Source organism: Phascolarctos cinereus, unplaced genomic scaffold (genome assembly GCF_003287225.1).
Source record: "Phascolarctos cinereus isolate Bilbo 61053 unplaced genomic scaffold, phaCin_HiC Scaffold_2;HRSCAF=192, whole genome shotgun sequence".
NCBI classification, from domain to species: Eukaryota; Metazoa; Chordata; class Mammalia; order Diprotodontia; family Phascolarctidae; genus Phascolarctos; species Phascolarctos cinereus.
In genome coordinates this window covers 10,128,360-10,145,383 of record NW_027555625.1, presented here as the reverse complement: position 1 = coordinate 10,145,383, position 17,024 = coordinate 10,128,360, and the positions used below count along the sequence as shown (strand labels likewise).

General features: G+C 48.3%; 1 protein-coding gene across 2 annotated transcripts in view; it reads left to right on the top strand.

The window, feature by feature from the left end:
• The window catches only part of TRIB2 (tribbles pseudokinase 2), a 37,135-nt gene extending 20,563 nt beyond the window's left edge, over nt 1-16,572 (top strand). The window contains exons 3-4 of one of the 2 annotated variants that reach the window (XM_021007750.2): nt 13,896-14,392; nt 16,132-16,572. In XM_021007750.2, the coding sequence (XP_020863409.1) occupies nt 13,896-14,364 (469 nt within the window). In that variant the 3' untranslated portion in view covers nt 14,365-14,392; nt 16,132-16,572. Of the gene's footprint in view, nt 1-13,895 lie in introns of both variants that reach the window. The other variant, XM_021007749.2, reaches the window with a different exon arrangement.
• Nucleotides 16,573-17,024: the final 452 nt, after the last annotated feature.

Here is a 17,024-nt window from a genome sequence, read left to right as displayed (position 1 = left end):
ATCTGCCTCTTAGGTACTCCCATTTATCATTCTTAGCTCTGCTGTGTTGGACCAAGCAGAACAGGGCAAATCCCTCTTTTTTTGTGATAGTTCTAATGTTTCTGAAAGATAATGATCTTGCTTCCCCTGTGCCCCTCCTCCCTTACTTTTTTTTCCCTCTAGGCTAGCTAAGCATCTCGATTCCTTGTGAAATCTCTCCACAATAGTTGTTCCTGGTGGGAGTGCTTGGTATAAATTTATCCTGTTACTCTCTCTAGAGGACAGTCCCTTCACTCAGGGATTGCTTGTAACATCTGCAGGGTTACAGGCAGATAGGTTTCCAGCTAAATTATTCGTTTTCTTCAAGGATCGTCTCAGTCACCACCTCCTGCATTCGACTTTTCCTGGTCCCGTGTAGGGGCTGGTATACTGCTCTCTCTCCCCCCATGGGGCAGTGGGGGTGGGGGAAGAGATACATTATATTTACTCTGTATAGATTTATGTGTATACATAGTGTCTCTTTCTCTAAGCTCCTTAATGGCTGGGCTTGTTTCACATTCCTCGTTGTATCCTCGGTGCCTAACACAACTGCCTACTTTAAAAACAAAACAAAACAACAACAAACCAGGCACTTAAGAAATGCTCGTTAATTGTCTTATGTAAGAAAGAATTTCCTAGAGGCAATATAGTTGCAAAAGGAAGGATAATAGTCTAGGAGACAGGAGTCCCACATGAATTGTCCCTGTTGAGACCATTGCCCAGCTGTGTGTCCTTAGCCAAGTCACTTTCCCACCCTGGGTCTCAGTTTCCTCATCTGTTACATGGAGCTGATGGAACTCCTGCTATCTTTTTTCTCAGAATCATTGAAAGAAGAGTACTTTGTAAACCATAAAGCACCTTGCAGATGCTTTTAAATGACTTTAAAATGGAGTCAATCCATTCTCCAGGGTTGTTGGGAGAAGCAAATAAGATGAATTTGCAAAATGCCTTGGACATCTTGTCACTATATGAATATGAATGTGAAATATTGTTTATTATTAACAATCTCTAGCTGCCCAATGATGGAATGGGGTGTTTCAAAAGGTAGTGAGTCCCTCATCACTGCAGGTATCCAAGCAGAATCTGAGTGAGCACTTGGCAGGGCCGATGTAGACAGTATTCCAGTTTCACATAGTAGGATCATTTGGGCATTTTTTTTTTTTGGCTCTCAGATTCTGTGAAAGAGTGATGTCAGGGCTCCATCACTGGGCTGTCACTAATGACCACCTGACTTCCTGATCCTTCACATAGCCTGGTGTCTCTTTTTGGCCTTGGAGGAAAAGAACGGATCGGGGAAGCTTTTGTCAGAGCAGGACCTCCTCCTCCGTTGTTGAGAAGTTCTCGACAGCTCCCTCTGGAATCTGTGTGGGGAGGTCAGTCATTGGCACAGGTTGTCCCCAGCCCTTTAGTGAGTCACCTGGGAAGGTGAACAACAGGAGAAATGAGGCTGTGTCCTGTGGCCGCAGTAAGGTAGAAGATAAAGCATTCCCGAGATCAAGCCCCCGTACGTGTGGGAAACACGCAACAGGCTACAAAGCATCATCTCATCTGGTTCTCACCACACGCTAGTGAGGGACGCAGAGAGCAGCAGGCAGGCAGGAGGCAGTCTGCAAACCTTAATCGCCTTCTGTTTATCAGGCGCCGGCCTCAGTGCTGGGAACCCAGAGAGGAAAAAAAAAGGAACAGTCTCTGTTATCATCCCCATCTTACAGGTGAGGGAAGTGAGGTCAAAGGAAGACTCTTAGGATCACAGACCTCAAACTTGAATGGCCCTTTGATACCATTTCATCCAACCAACCCATTTTACAGGGAGGGTGAGTGACTTGCTCACAGTCACAAAGGTCGTGAGCCTTGGAGGGGAATTTGAACGCAGGTCTTCTGACTCCAGAACCAGGGCTTTTTCTGTGGACCATAGAAGATGACATCCAAAGTCACTGAGTCACTCTTGAACCCAGGCCCTGACTCCCAAGCCCATGTTCTTCCCACCGCACGACCGGGCCTGCTCATTATGTGGGGAGTCATCAGCAATGCTTTTATAGGCAACACTTTACATGTATTATCTCCTTTTATCCTCATGACACCCCTCTGAGGTAGGTCCCTCAGCTTTGTTATCCTTGTGTCACAGGTGAGCTAGAGGTACCAAGATAGAAGCGTGGGCTGAGAGCCACGCCTAGAGTCAGGAAGACCTGAGTTCATATCCAGAATGACAACTGTGATCCAGGGCAACTCACTTAGCCTCAGTTTCCTCAACTATAAAATGGAGATAATAAAAGCCTGTAGCTCCCAGGTGGCTGTGAGGATCAAATGTGATAGTAATTGTAAAGCACTCTATAAACATAGTAAACATAGTAACCATTCTATAAATGCTAGTTATCATTATTGTTGTTGTTGTTGTTTAGAGGGGGGGAACTGAGGCTGGGAGAAGCTAAAGGATTTTCTCCTGGTCACACAGCTGCCATGTAGCAGAGAATGGGCACCTCCCAAGGACTGCCTTCTTTCACTTCTTTCTCTTCTCTTGGGGCCAAACAGACTTGGTATAATCTTCCCCTTGCCATGAGGTTTCTTCAGATGTTTAAAAACAATGACTCCCCTCAAGTCCCTTCCCTCAAGTCCTCTTGATCAGAGTAAACAAAAAGTCTTGCTTAGCCCCGCACCCCCACCCCAAACTCTTCTTTTCTCCCTGTCTACCTATTAAGGTGGCACAGTGAACAAATTCCAGGTCGACTGGACCCCAGGCCCAGTGTTCTATCTGCCACATCCCACTGGCCCCCCACCCCCCAGTCAGCATGTCTGGCACCTTCCAAGCTGTGTCATAGTGGAGAGGTCTCTCAACGACTCTTGTTTCTTTCCCTGTAGGATAGGGTTAATGGTCCTCGCAGACCTGCCCCACACAGGCTTGCTGAGAGCTGGAAGGCTCTGTAACAATGGACCTAAATCTCCTCAGGGGCATGCCCATTGTGTGAGTTAATAAAGGGGCTGCATTAAGTAAGAGAGAGCTAAGGCCTGAGCTGATTGGAAATTATTTCCTTGGTTTCCAGTGTGAATACCTGATGCATTTAGCATAGGATGGTGACCTTGAGCAACCAGAAAGTTTTCAGTGACTTGGCCAAGGTGATAGAGATGTTATCAAAGTCAGGATTTGAACCCAGGCCCTGATTCCATATCCATTCCAGCATAGTGATCTTTCCCATTGCCCTCTAAGCATATCCCATTTTTTCAACTAGTAGAACTGCATCATTATTCAGAGATGGAATGATTTTAAAGTCTCAAGACACCAAAGTTAGAAGGAGTCAAAGGAAGAGGCAACAGTTCTTTCTCTTAGAGAAGTGAAGAGCAAATTGGAAGGCCTTTCCAGAGTGGTTGAGAAAAAGGGAAAAGCCCAGTCACTTCCTGAAAAGTCAGTTGCCCCAGAGCTCCTGGGAGCAGGGAAAACTTGGGAGAAGAATTGCTCCTGCAGTAGCTGCTTGATTTTGTTTGTTTGTTTGTTTTTGCTAGGCAAGTGACTTGCCCAGGGTCACACAGCTAGTAAGTGCCAAGTGTCTGAGGCCATATTTGAACTCAGATCCTCCTGACTCCAATGGTCAGTGCTCTATCCACTGCACCACCTAGCTGCCCCTGCAGTAGCTGTTTGTTTGATGGGGAGAGGTGTAGAGGACAGGGCAGGAAGACCTGAGTTCACATCCTACCTCAGACATTTAGTAGTTGTGTGGTACAGGCTAGCCTTTTTGTGCCCCTCGGTGCTCTTGAAGCCCAGAAGAGGTGGAGAAAGTGTTGGTCTGTATTTGGAGAGGGCTCCCCCTCCCAGTGCAGCCCCAAGGGTAGACAGAACTGTCTGGCAGCACCCGGGCTTCTCCTGAAGTGTCTGCCTTGCCCCGCTCCCTCCCAAGCCCTAACTCGTAACTGGGTACCAGATGTTCAGTCAGCAGCCTCGGTATTCCTGGTTTCAGGTACTTATCGCACCTGTATCATGCCCTGTGTCAGGCCTGGTACCCAGGGGATTCACATCGAGATAACAGTTTGGCTCAGATGTCTTCTGAGGTCTGTTTCCATTCTGACTCTGAGATTTTCCTTCCCTCAGCTTACTGGGAGGGGGGAAAGAAATCAGCCCATGAATGATGGATGCACAGATCTGTAAAGTACTTTGAAATCCTTAAATTGTGATCTGAAAGTTTGTTGTTATTATTTTTTGTTCTGTGATGAGATGGAAGACACTTTGAACTTCGGGCCGGGCTATTTCTGCTATATTCTGTCCTGGACTGAGCACTGTTAGAGGACTGCCTAGTTCTGACCCTACCCCAAGTCCTAACTTAATCTCTTTGACTCTACTTCCCCATCTGTAAAGTAGATGTAATAATCTTCCTTCTGAGATACATTCCAACTTGGGGATGCTAGGGTCCTTTGGCCCCCCTACCTATATCATAAGAACCTTGATGGTCTGAGGTCACCTTCTGCCCCCAGCCCTGTAAACGGAGCCTCCCTGGGATCGCATGTATGACGGAGAGGGAGAGAACAGGCACTTTATTTTTCTCTTCAGACAGATTTTATCAAATAATGGAATCCTTGTCATCCTTGTAATAGACCTTGGCCGCTCTGAGAGAGAGTGAGGGATTACTGCTCTGCCCTGGAGGCGAAATAGCCAGAATTTCAATGACATTTCCTCACGCTGGAGCACAGCTCTCATCCTGTCTGAACTGTGGCTCTGCTTTGAGCCTTTGCTCCATCGTGGCTGGGTCTCCTACCCACTCCTGTTACCCAGCTTGGGCTGGGCCTCACCTCAGAAGGGCAGGTCTTGCATTCTATCCTGATTTGCCGTCTGTTGCCCAGTTTCCGGCATCTGTGCCGAATCTTTGCCAGTTGCTAACAGCCTCCCCAGCCGGCCCCCTTAGCCCTCCCAGAATCACAGAATTCAGGAGGTAGTGGCCAGCAGCCAGCTAGCCCAAAGCAAAGGCATCTCCCCCCGCCCACAGAGGGAGTTATGTCTGCTCTGAGTGAGGGGCAGCCTACCACGTTCTTGGGGCTGCTCCTTCTTTGGGACAGCTTGGAATTGTGGGAAAGGTTCTGAACATCAACTTAAATTGTTCTATTTGCAACTTGTACTCATTCTCCTCCTTTTGTCTTGTTGGGGCCTAGCAGAAGAAACTTAATCCTTCTGCCATGCGTTGGCCCTTCAAATAATTGAAAGTTGCCAATATATCACCCTGCGTCTTCTCCAGGCCAACGTGACCCCATTCCTTTCAGATTCTCCTCATGGCGGCTTGGGTCTCCTCCGGTGCTACTGAGCAAATCAAGGCCTTGAGCTCAGCCTGCTTACCTGCTCTGTTCTACCTCACTGATCCCCCGCTTCCTCCTTCCCTGCTTCAGGTTGCTAAAGGAGGTGTGCCTTCCCCCTCGTGCCCTCCCATCTCCTTTCCAAGCTCCCTTTCTCTGTTCTTTCTGACCTGCCTCCTACCTGAACCGGCCTTCGTGTTCAGCCTTTTTGACGTTTCTTTGGCATTCAATGCTCCTGGCCTCTCCCTCGAGGTGGCTTCTGTCTCCTCCCTTGACTTTGGTGACAAAGCCCTCTCTTCCCTAGTCTCCTTTCCATGTGCACTACTGATCTCCCATCCCCTGCCTCTGGGGGTGTTACCCAAGGCTTGCACTTACAGTGTGTTCTTCAGGGCTATCCCAGAGAATGCAAGCTCTTGGAAGACAAGGCTAGCCTTGGCTTCCTTGCATCCCCAGGGCTGAGAACAGAGCTTGGGGCAGAATAACTGACCTATAAGTGCTTGTTCCTTCATTCTGTTATTCATTCCTTGTTGGCCTTGGAGTCAGAGGACAATGACTCTGTTACTGCTGCCTGTGGGAGGTTCAGCAGACAGCTTCCCCTCCCTGTTCCCCTTATCTGTCCAGTGAGGGCAGCTGGGGCTTCATGACATTCCTCTAACGGTCTCATAGCACTTTTAATCTGAAAGGATCCTAGGTTCAAAGCTAGCGAGGAACTTTGAAGTCATCTGTCCAGCCCTCCCATTTGGCAGTTGAAGGCCTGGGGTGGGCGTGGGGGGGCTTGGAACAACTGATTTTTCCAAGGACACACAGATAGTCATCAAGGTTTGAATCCAGTTCCTCTAAGATCCTTCCAGATTATTTTCTTAAGAGCTAAATGCTTTAGGATGGTCATGTCCATTTTATAGATGAGAACACTGAGGCCTGGGGCAAGGCAGAGACTTGCCTAGAATTACAGGAAGCCAAGAATAAAAGGAATTTGGGTCTCCTGTCCCCTGCGTCCTGGCAGCAGTTCTCAGATTTGGGGACTCACCCTCTCCAGCTTCTTCAGGGCAAAGGAGCCTGTGGGGCTTTGGCTAATTTTGAATGAAATTATGAGTCACCTGTACTGCTTCTCCCGGAAAAGAGCTATTTTCAGTGCCAGGCTCCAGTGAAGGGAGGGAGGAGGGATTAACCAATCCTTTGCACCTTCTGGGGCTTAATGATTTATGGAAAAGCGACATGCGCGTCAGTGTGTTGGCAGTGTTAGTGGCAGGATGTAATTTCATTTGTGAAGGGCTTTTGTAATCACAATTAAAGAGGGGAAATCTTATTCCAGGCTCTGTCTTGTAGAGCACTGTAAACAGCTGGAGCCCAGGCTGGCACGGGAGTCAGAGATGGAAGGCCAGAGAGAGGGGGCAACTTTCCTGAGCACACACAGCCAGTCTTTGGTGGAGCTTGTACTTAAAACCATTCACTCATTGGCAGGCATTTATTAAGAACCTACTGTGTGCCAGGCATGGGGATTACTGTTTCTTGGATTGGACCTGAGAGCTCATCAATATCTAGCTCCCAATGAGGAAATTCCCTCAACCAGTGAAGAGTGGCACCTCTCCTGCACCTGAGGGGAGGTAATGTTGGTAACTGGAAAGCCCTCGGCACAATGCCAGGCACGTAGTGGGTGCTATGTAAATGCGTGCTCCCTTCCCTTTCCCCTCTATAGGCTTAAAGAGCTGCCCAGGACAATGAGAGGTTCCAAAGAGCAGATTTGGAGAGCTGAAAGTGATGTCTTTTCTTAGGTCCTCATTTTACAGCCTTGCCCATCACATAGGGAGTAGTGATAAAGGGGGAATTTGAACCCACAACTCCTGCCTCACGAGGCCAGTTCTCTCTCTACCCAGACTGCCTCTCTAGGCCACGAGCTTCTGAGCTTCCAATATCCACAACTAAGTGAACGTAAAGTAAGTCAAAAGATGAACCTGGGTTCGAGTCTTGCCTCTGAGCTGGCGTGCTTTGTGACCCTGGGCACATCACATAACCTCTCATGGACCCTGACAACTCCAAAAGTTTCCTTTCTCTGGGTGAAAATTCACAAAAGGCAAAGTAATTTGGGGCAGGTGCTTTGAATCACCCACTGAGTGGATCTTCTGGCCCATCTGCACTTGGCATCTTGCATCTTCAGTCTTTTGTGCTGAAATAAATGACCCCTGTAGATCTGGAGTTTACCAATAGGCCCTTCCCCCCATTGGCCCATTGCAGAGCTAGGCAGGTAGTGAAGCGGGAAAGAACAGTGGATTTAGAGCCAGGAGGCATTGGGTTAGAATTCTGACTTTGCCATTTCGTAATGGCGTGTTTTATCATCTGTGAAATGGGAGTGATTGGTGACATTTGCCTTTCCTCTCTCTCTCTTGTGACGGAGTACGTGGTATGTGGAAAGTGCTTTGCAGATCTTAACAGCTCTCTGTCTGTAGTGTCTGTACATACACGTTTATATGCACATATATGCATACACATATATAGTCTACACATGTAATACACACGTATTGGTGTCAGCGCACAGGCATTTCTTAAGCTCTTCTTATGTGCTAGCTGGGCAGGCAGTTTGCTAAATAATGAGGACACAAGGAAAGTCAGGATCAGCCCCTGCCCACAGGGAGCTTCCATGTTGATTGTTATCGGTGCCTAAGATATGTGTATTGATGAATGAATTCTCCACTCTCTGTGCCTTTGCTCGTGCTGTGCCCCCTGCCAGTCTCCCTGTCCTCGGAGTGCCCTCCTTGCCTCCCTCAGTTGTCACCACCCTTCCTAGCCCAGCCTAGTCCTGGAAGTTTCCCTGCCTGTTCTAGTCCATGTTGATATCTCAGGGGTAGAATTCATAATAAAACCGTAAGTTTGCCGTAGCTCTCAGTGTTAGCAGAGCACATTCTAGGCCTCCCCAGCCCTGTGAGCTGGGGGCTTTGGGGACTTTTATGTCTGTGTACAGGTGAGGACACTGAGTTAGTTAAGTGTCACAGGTGGGATTTGAACCCAGGTCTTCAGACTGGAAGGCCAGCACTCTCTTGGGAAGATGCTTTCATTAACACGTGGAATGAGACGTGGCCAGTGCAGGGATTTCTTTTGATTGTTTATGTTAAGTTAGTTAGGGAGGGGAGAAAGGAGGGAGGAAGGAAGGAAAAAGGGAGGGAGAAAAGGAGGAGAGAAGAGGATTGGGGTCTGTATCCCAGCTGTGCTGTTAATATGTGCTGTTGATACCAGGGTCTGTGTAACCTCGAGCAGTCCACTTCACCCCCATTTCTCCCTCTGTTAGGGGATGGGGTTGAATTTCACAGCTTCTAAGGCCTCTTCCTGATCTAAAGTAGAAACCTTAGTCTGGCAGAGCTGAGCAGAACCCGAAGACTTTAAAAAGAGAATGTCTGAGCCAGAAGAGGCCTGAGGATGTCAGCCTAGGAAGCAGGGCCAGAGGGAGCTCAGGGCACAGAGCCCCAGGCTGAGAGGCCGCGGGAGCCGGCTTCGGGGCCTCTGCTATTAGAGCTTGGTGCTTCGGCCTGTTCCCTCCCTGAGCATCTCTTGGAGGGAGGGGGGGAGGAGGAAGAACATTTTGAGCCCCCTCCCCCCATTTGGGTGCCTGGCCTGGAGGAGGGGGGCCAGGGAAGAGGCACTAGGTTTTTGGGGTCCCTGTAAGATCCCCGTTCAGCCTGGGTGCTCTGCGTCAGTGAATGGCATATTGATAAGCCCTCAGAGTGGCCTTGTTTTTCCTGGGTTTCCCTGTCTGTTTCCATGGAGATGGCCACGCATTTCCGTCGGAGGGCCTCCGCCACCCTCTGACTGTGCCTCTGTGGTTCCATTCACCAGCCATGGGAAGACGTTCACAGCAGAACTCAAGCCCCCTCCTCCCCCTTCCAGAGCTATGAGTCAGGGGTAGGGGGTGGGGGGTGGTGCATGTATGTGCTGTGTGTGATATATGTGTGTGGTGTACATGAATGAGTGGGGTGTGTGTGAGTGTGTGTGGTGTGTGTGTAATGTGAGTATGTATTTGGTATATGGGTGATGTGTGTATGTGAGTGTGTGTGTGTGTGTGTGTGTGTGTGTGTGTGTGTGTGTGTGCCCTGGGCAGGCTTATTTCCCCCCCTCTACACATCAGAAAAATGGAACCTTTTTTTTTATATATATAAATGACCAGACAAATAGATTTTTTCTCCTGGCCTCCTTCTCGTTCACATGTTGTAACTTGAAAGCGCGTCCGGCGGCCTGATACTGAGCTGGGATCAGGGGCCCTGCGGCATCCCAAGCTCCCTGGGCCAGTGCCATCCCAAGGAAGCCTGGGGATGGTGGGTGAGGCTGTCTGTGACTCAGGGAGTGAGGGCACAGTGTTTCTGGCTCATCACCGGACTCAGACCTTGCATGATCCTATAATGTTGGAGTTGGACGGCCTGGCAATGGGCCGAATCTTACACTAGAGATTCAGCTTGAGGGGAACCCTGGATCAGAGCACATTACCCATACCCCGAAGGGACCTTAGAACACAGAAGGGAAAACTTGACCAGGGACCAGAAAACATCACCAGGGAGTGACCTCAGAATACAGACCCTTAAAAAAGCATAGAATGCCAGAGCTGACCAGTTAGGTAAGACCTTAGAAGACAATCTTAGAATATAGAAAATAAAATGTTATAGCTCAGAAGTAACTTAGGACCTCAGAACCTTAGGACCTAGAACATGAAATGGTAGAGCTAGGGTGGACCTGTAGAATACGGAACATAGAATGTCAGAGCAGAACGGGGCCTTAGAATATGGACTGCCAGAGCTGGGATTATCCAGCCCATTGCCTCTCCCTGTCCTCCCCCTCCATCCTACAGACGAGGCACCTGAGGGCCCCAGCGGGCAGAGGCCTGGCCCTGATTAAATGCCAAGTCAGGCCTCCAACATGGGTCTCTTCCTGCCTAGGCCCTAGGCCCTAGGTATAGGCCTTTCTTTCACACGGTTGAGCTGTCTCATGTGTGTGGTTGCTAATGGATTGATGTAAACAAGAACAGGATGTTTGCTAAGCAGAGAAGGGGCAGAATCAATGACCTCCGAGTGTGAGAAGCGAGCCCTCCCCTCTCCTCCATCCTCTCGCTCTCCCTCATTCATTCTCATTCCTTTCATCTTGAGCAACAGCAGGCCCAGGAGGGGAGATAGGCCTCCTGCCCCACAGCGGCTGCCCTGAGGGGCACTCATGTGAGCGAGACCCTGGATGCGGGGCTGGCCATTCTTATGCCCCAGGACTGCTGTGCTCCTCTCTCCTGCTTGTTTGGGTCTGTGGCTTAAATGGAGAGCTGCGGGAGGGACAGTCAGTGTGCCTGGGGGGCTTAGAAGGAGGCGAGCAGGGGGGAGGCAGTGGCCAACTTCAGGCAGTTTCCAATAATCACAAGTTGGCTATTTTCATGTATTAATAAGCACAAGTGATGGGGTTATCCATTTAGAGCTAGGAGGGGCTTAGATCATCCAAACACAGATGGACAGAATCTCAGGAGGTCAGAGAAGGAAGAAATCTGCAGAGCGACTCATACAAGCCCTACCCCCAAGGAGTCCCCTGGGGAGCCTGGCCTTGGCCAGAGACCTTCCGGTGGAGGAGAGAGCCTGGCCGTCCGGGGTTGGGACAGCTCGACTTCCTCCCAAGTTTCTTCTGACAAACTGGGCTCTTCACAGTCTCCTCCCATTCCTCCGGGTTCTGCCTTCTATGTCCAAGCACGCCGCGGCCAACCTCTTCCACACGGCCACACGTGGAGGCCTTGGGGTCAGCGGCCATCACATCCTTCCTAGGGCAGAATGGCCCCTGGTCCTCCAGTGGGTCTGCGATGGCACAGCCCCCAGCCTGTTCATCAGCTGGCTCGTCCTCGTCCAATTAATCAGCCAATGAGCATTTATTAAGCTAATGACACTGAAACACAGTCTTTCTTTCTGTGTCTTGTGTTCTATGTGCTTTCTCATTTCTCCTCACAACACTTGGTGAGGTCAGGAATACAAATACTGTCCCCATTTACAAAAGGAGATTCAGAGAGGCTTGCTTTCCCACTGTGTCTGACCCAGATAGCATGGAGCGGTGGAAAGTGTGGAATCAGAGGACCTGGATTCAGGTCCTGGTTAGCCCCTTAGCACTTGTGTGACCTTATGGGAGTCACTTCCCCTTTACAGGCCTCAGTTTCCTCATCTGTAAAAAGGGGAAGTTTGACTAGTTGACTTTGAAACCTGTTCCCACTGTTAATCTAGGGTCCTAGGAAGCTTCTGAGTCAGGATTCTAACCCATTTCCTTCTGACCACAAATCTTGCGTGTCCTCAGGGGCTCTGCCTTGGCTGGGGTCCAGCCATTCATTACTCATGTCAGTGTGAGAAAGTCTCTACCCCTCTTCCATGGGTCACAATTTCTTCATCTAAAAAAATGGAGACAGTAGGTGGCCCTAGGCCTGGAGTCAGGAAGACCTGAGTTCAAATCTGGCTCTAGGCATGTACTAGCTGTGTGACCCTGGCAAGTCTCCTCCCCCTCTGTTTGCCTCAGTTTCCTTATCTGAAAAATGGGGATGACCATTGCTCCTCCTTCTCAGGCTTGTTGTGAGGCACCACAGTAAGCGTTATGTAAACATTAGCTGCAATTACTGCTATTATTATTATTTCTCCATTCTAGGGGGGTTGGCTTGAGAGGGAGGGGGGCCTTATGTCCTAGAGAGCAGAGCAGCCGCTGACAGACCAGGAGGGATTTGGCTTTGATCCCTCCAATTCCAGCTTACCACATCCGGCTCAGTCCTATTTTTGTGGCATGTTTAGCTGGGGGTGGGGGCAGGGGTGCGATATGGCTCTGTGGAGTAGTCTACAGCTTCTCTGTGCCCAGTAGGTAGATTTGATAGACTAAAAGAGAGACGGATAGATAGTAGATAATGTTATATATTTACATTATAAATTTTATATAATTTTATATATTTACATTACATGTGTGTGTGCGCATGCATACAGTAAATCCTAAAAGAGCCTAAAGAATCATCCAGTTGAGTTCCTTCTTTTTCAGGGGAAGAAACTGAGGCATGAGAACTGAGCAGGCTTATTACCAGTCCGGGAGCCTCGTCCCTTCTGAGGCAGCCCCAGAAGCCAGGTCTCTCAGCTACTAATCTGTGCTCCTTCTAGTTCCCAGGGCCAATGAGGAATGAGGGGTGGTCACTTTATGTTTAATGAAATCTACAAACAAGCTATTCCTCATTTTAAGATCAGTCCATTAACACACAAGTATTAAGTACTAGCTGGGTACAAGACATTGTGCTAGGTGCTAGCAGCAGAAATGAAAATAAAATAGTCCCTGATTTCAGCTAGTTTACCTTCAATTAGGGAGACAACATGTGTGCATGTATGCATGTTTATATGAATGTGTAGACATGAATACAGGCATGTGTATGCACATACAATTTCATACATGACTATATAGGGGTGTATGGAGAGAGAGTCTATATTTAAGCCTATATGTATTAGGGAGGCAAGATGTATGCATTCACGTGTGTATGAATGAATGTGTACACATGTATACCTATATATATCTGGCTGCACAAATAATTTTATGTATAAATATAATCTATTTATACTTAAGCACGTGGTGTATATGCACTTAAATGCTTAACAACTTGTCAAGCTTGGGTTGACAACCACAGTTTCCTCCCGGGCCTCAGTTTCCTCATCTGGAAAAGGAGGGAGTTGAAGGTCTGCATCTGGGATCTCATGCCCCAAACCTCATCTATGTCAATTTGTTGTTCCTGTATGATTCCTTTAGCTTTCTATTGTAATTTCTAGTTATGTCTCCTTTGGGACGCCCCTGAAGGCTGCTTCCACAACCTCGATGCGATGTGGCAGTGACCTTCCCCTGAAACTCTTCCCTGCAAAGTTAGGGTGATCTCTTAGGTCGTCACCTCTTTGAGGACAATGACTGTTCTAAGACCCTTCTAGTTCCACTCTTCTGTGCTTCAAAGGTCCTTCCTGTCTGGCATTCTCTTGTCTTACTTTCTAAGGCCTCTTCCATCTCTAATGTTCTGCATCCTGTGTTCTAAAGCCCTTCCAGCTCTGACGTTGTGTTCTAGGTCCATTCTAGTTCGGACACCATATGTTCTGAGGTTCTCTTTTTTTGATCATTGTTTGTTCTCAGGACATCTTTCAGCTCTGATGGCACTTGTCTGAACTTTTCTAGTGACATTTTCTTCTCTGATATTTTATGTTCCAAATTCCTTTCCTTTCTGACATTTTCTGTCCCAGGTTTTACAGTCTCCCCAGCTCTGTCTCCCTTGCTTAAAGGCCCTTCTGTGCTATGGCATTCCCTGATCTCAGATCCCTCCATGCTTGGATGTTCTAGAATGATGAGCAAACTCTTTGCATCATGGTTTATTTATTTGTTTGTTTATATTCTTGTACTATGGTTGTATTACTGGTTTGCGTTATGTTGTCCGAATCACTCTGTTAAGGAGGAGGTCACGGTTGGCATGTTTTCATTCAAGTCCGTCAGTTATGGGTTCACTGGGGATGACGTGTTCCCTGCTTGTGCTTTCTCTTTTTCCATTCTCTTCATCCCGCTGTGACATTGTGATGGTGCTCATGTCTCTGCCTCTTTCCTCTTCCTTCCCTCTGCAGGACCAGAGTGAAGCTCGAGAGCTTGGAAGACGCGTACATTTTACGAGGTGGTGACGATTCCTTGTCCGACAAGCACGGCTGCCCGGCCTACGTGAGCCCGGAGATCCTGAACACGAACGGCAGTTACTCTGGCAAAGCCGCGGATGTGTGGAGCCTGGGTGTCATGCTCTACACCATGCTGGTTGGACGTTACCCTTTCCATGACATTGAGCCCAGCTCCCTCTTCAGCAAGATCCGGCGTGGCCAGTTCAACATTCCAGAGACTCTGTCCCCCAAGGCTAAATGCCTCATCCGTAGCATCCTGCGGCGGGAGCCCTCCGAGCGGCTGACCTCACAGGAAATTCTGGACCATCCTTGGTTTTCAACAGATTTTAACGTCTCAAATTCGGGATATGGTGCTAAGGAAGTATCTGACCAGCTGGTGCCAGATGTGAACATGGAGGAAGACTTGGACCCTTTTTTTAATTGAGCACACTTAGAGACTCAGTGTTTAGAAGGTACGCGAGTCACATGAAGGATCCCTTCTTGGCTGAGTTCTACCAACCCCCCCCCCCCGCCACATCAGCCTAGCTTGGTAGCAAGAGAGGGACATGCTCACGAGCTGCTGGGTCCAAGGAAGGAAAATCCACCCTATGAGAGCTGCCCTACCCCACCACATGTAGCACGGGGGGAGAACCGAGGCTGGGCTGGGGTGGGCCAGGGCAGAACTCTGCTATCAGGACAGATCAATGGGAGCAAAGGCAGTAGGGAGAGGGCGTGACTCCTCTCGATGTACCTTGGCTCCATGGAGATGGCACATTCAACTCTTAATTCCAGGGGCAGCTTTCGACCACTCCAATTTCTGTTTTGTTTTGCAGATCTCAGTGGGATCGAAACTTTCCTTTTTACTTTTTTGCCTCAGACACACATCTTGGCATCGCACTGTTAGTATTTAATTCCTTGTCATTTATTCAGGGAAGGGACAATTGGCTGACGACTTTTACTTTTCAAGAAAACAAACCAACTTGTCTGATAACTAAACAGGACTCACTCCAACAAAAAACGAAAGCCGGTGCAAAATGGTCTGGCGTGTGAAAAGGGGGTGCTAAAATAGAACCCAAGAAGAGTTCAGTTCATGTCCAATCTGTTTCTTCTAAGTCAACTAGCTAATATTCTCATCAGGAGTTGACATAGAGTGCTTCATGCCCCTCTCAGGAAAGGGTCTCTCCTTCAAACCCTTCTGTTTTGTTTTGAGGGGGTTGTCACAGGAAGCTATTAGGACTCTGAAATTCCAGCAGCATTACTGCTACAAGAGCTAATTATTGTTTTTTTTAATAGAAAAAGAGGGACATTGGGAAAGAAGGCTAGTGAAATGCACTGTCATTTTGTTATTGATGGAATAGGTTGGGAATACGGGCTTCCCTGTTTACCGGGCTTATTATAAGCAAACAGGCCAGAGAGAACAGGATACTGTTAAGTCACTGTGTGACTTTGGTCTGGTCCTGTTCTTCTCTTGGCCTCAGTTTCTTCCTCTGTAAAATGAGAGGGTGATTGCTCAAGTCCCTTCCAGCTCTGCCATCCAGGTTCCAGGTTCCCTCCTGGTTCTCACACTGGACTCTTCTGTGATTCTCAGCGTTGGGTTTTGACACAACAGCATCACGACTGGTTGGCCCCCCGGGTAAAATCCAGGGTCAGTCCTTGTCTTTCAGAGAGGATCCCAGTCCTGGCTGAACTGGTGTGGTGCCCCACTGGAATGGGGGGTGTTAATTAGCTTGTGGCTTCTGATTTAGCACAGCAGCCCGTCATCTTCACACTCAACAGAGAGGAAAGATGCACCTTCGTTTTGTATTGTATGGTCTGCAATCACTCTATTTATTAAGGAAAAAGTCACCATTGTGATAGATAAATGCCAGTATGTCAGTTACGGGTTCGCCGGGATGACATGTTACATGCTATCGCTGACAATGATCCTTTTTTCTTTGCTCCTTCCTCCATCCGGGTATTTGTCCCTGAGATGACTGTTGCTTTGGCTTTCCTAGGTAGCTAGCTTGCTTTGATTTAGCCTGGCAGATCCCCGCTTTTCTCTTGCTGTATGATAAGGAGCTCCCTCAGCCTCTGTCTTTGTGTTTCCAGTATGTACCTCACTGTGGGGACTTGATTAATTGTGTGTGTGCTTTGTGAAATGGTCACATTTTCTGGGTAGGTAACACGTGGACTCTCTAGGATGTAAATGTTACTTGAATTTGTGTTTTCTTAGAGTATGTGGCATGTACATGCAGATGCTTGGATTCTCCCAACCTGCCCGGCAGGATATAACATGGTCACACTCGCAAGACAACTGTTCCCAGGAGACAGAGCTGCCGCCAAGCTGCCCTTGGTTTCATTTTGGTCACTGAGACTCTCTAAAGGAGGATTGTTTTATTTTATTTTATTTTATTTTATTTTTTACACTCTGAAGATGGTGCTGTGGCAAGAAGGACCTTTTTTCCCCCGTTTGTTTGTCTGTCTGATTTCTCCCTCCCCCTCTCCTTTCCCCTCCCCCGCCTCATTTTTTAAAATCCCTAGTAGAAGAAAGATCGGTGATGTGCATGGCGGGGCTCTCCACCCTCTGGTGCTTTGTCACGGATTTCGATTTCATGTTTTTGTCCTAATCTCTTCAATAAATAAAATTGTGCATATTTAACTAAAAGCCACTGACGAGGCTGAATGGCTCCATTCTCTCTCCTCCTGCCATTCTCACGAGCTCACGTACCTGCCCAGGTATGTTATAGTTTCAGGAGCTGTTAGAGGTTTGTTTCTGTATCCCCAGTGCCTCCTAATACAGTGTCCTAGCGGGCTCTTAATAAACACATGTTGAAAATGACGTGTTCATGGGATTCCAGAGCTAGAGGTAACCTCAGAAGCTGATTTGAACAAGCAAAACCCCTTTCTCTCCCTCAGCAAATGAGCATCCAGTCTTGACTTGAAGGTTTCTGGTGAAGGGGCTATCCCTACCCCCTGAAGCAACCCTTGCTGCTTTGGGGTCTGACAGCAAGCCTACATCTGCCCATTGGCAGATTCTACCCATTTCTTCAAGTTATGCCCTCTGAGGCCAAACAAAACAAATGAGCTTGGTCTAGTGGAAATAGCAGGATATCGGGCTCCAAGACT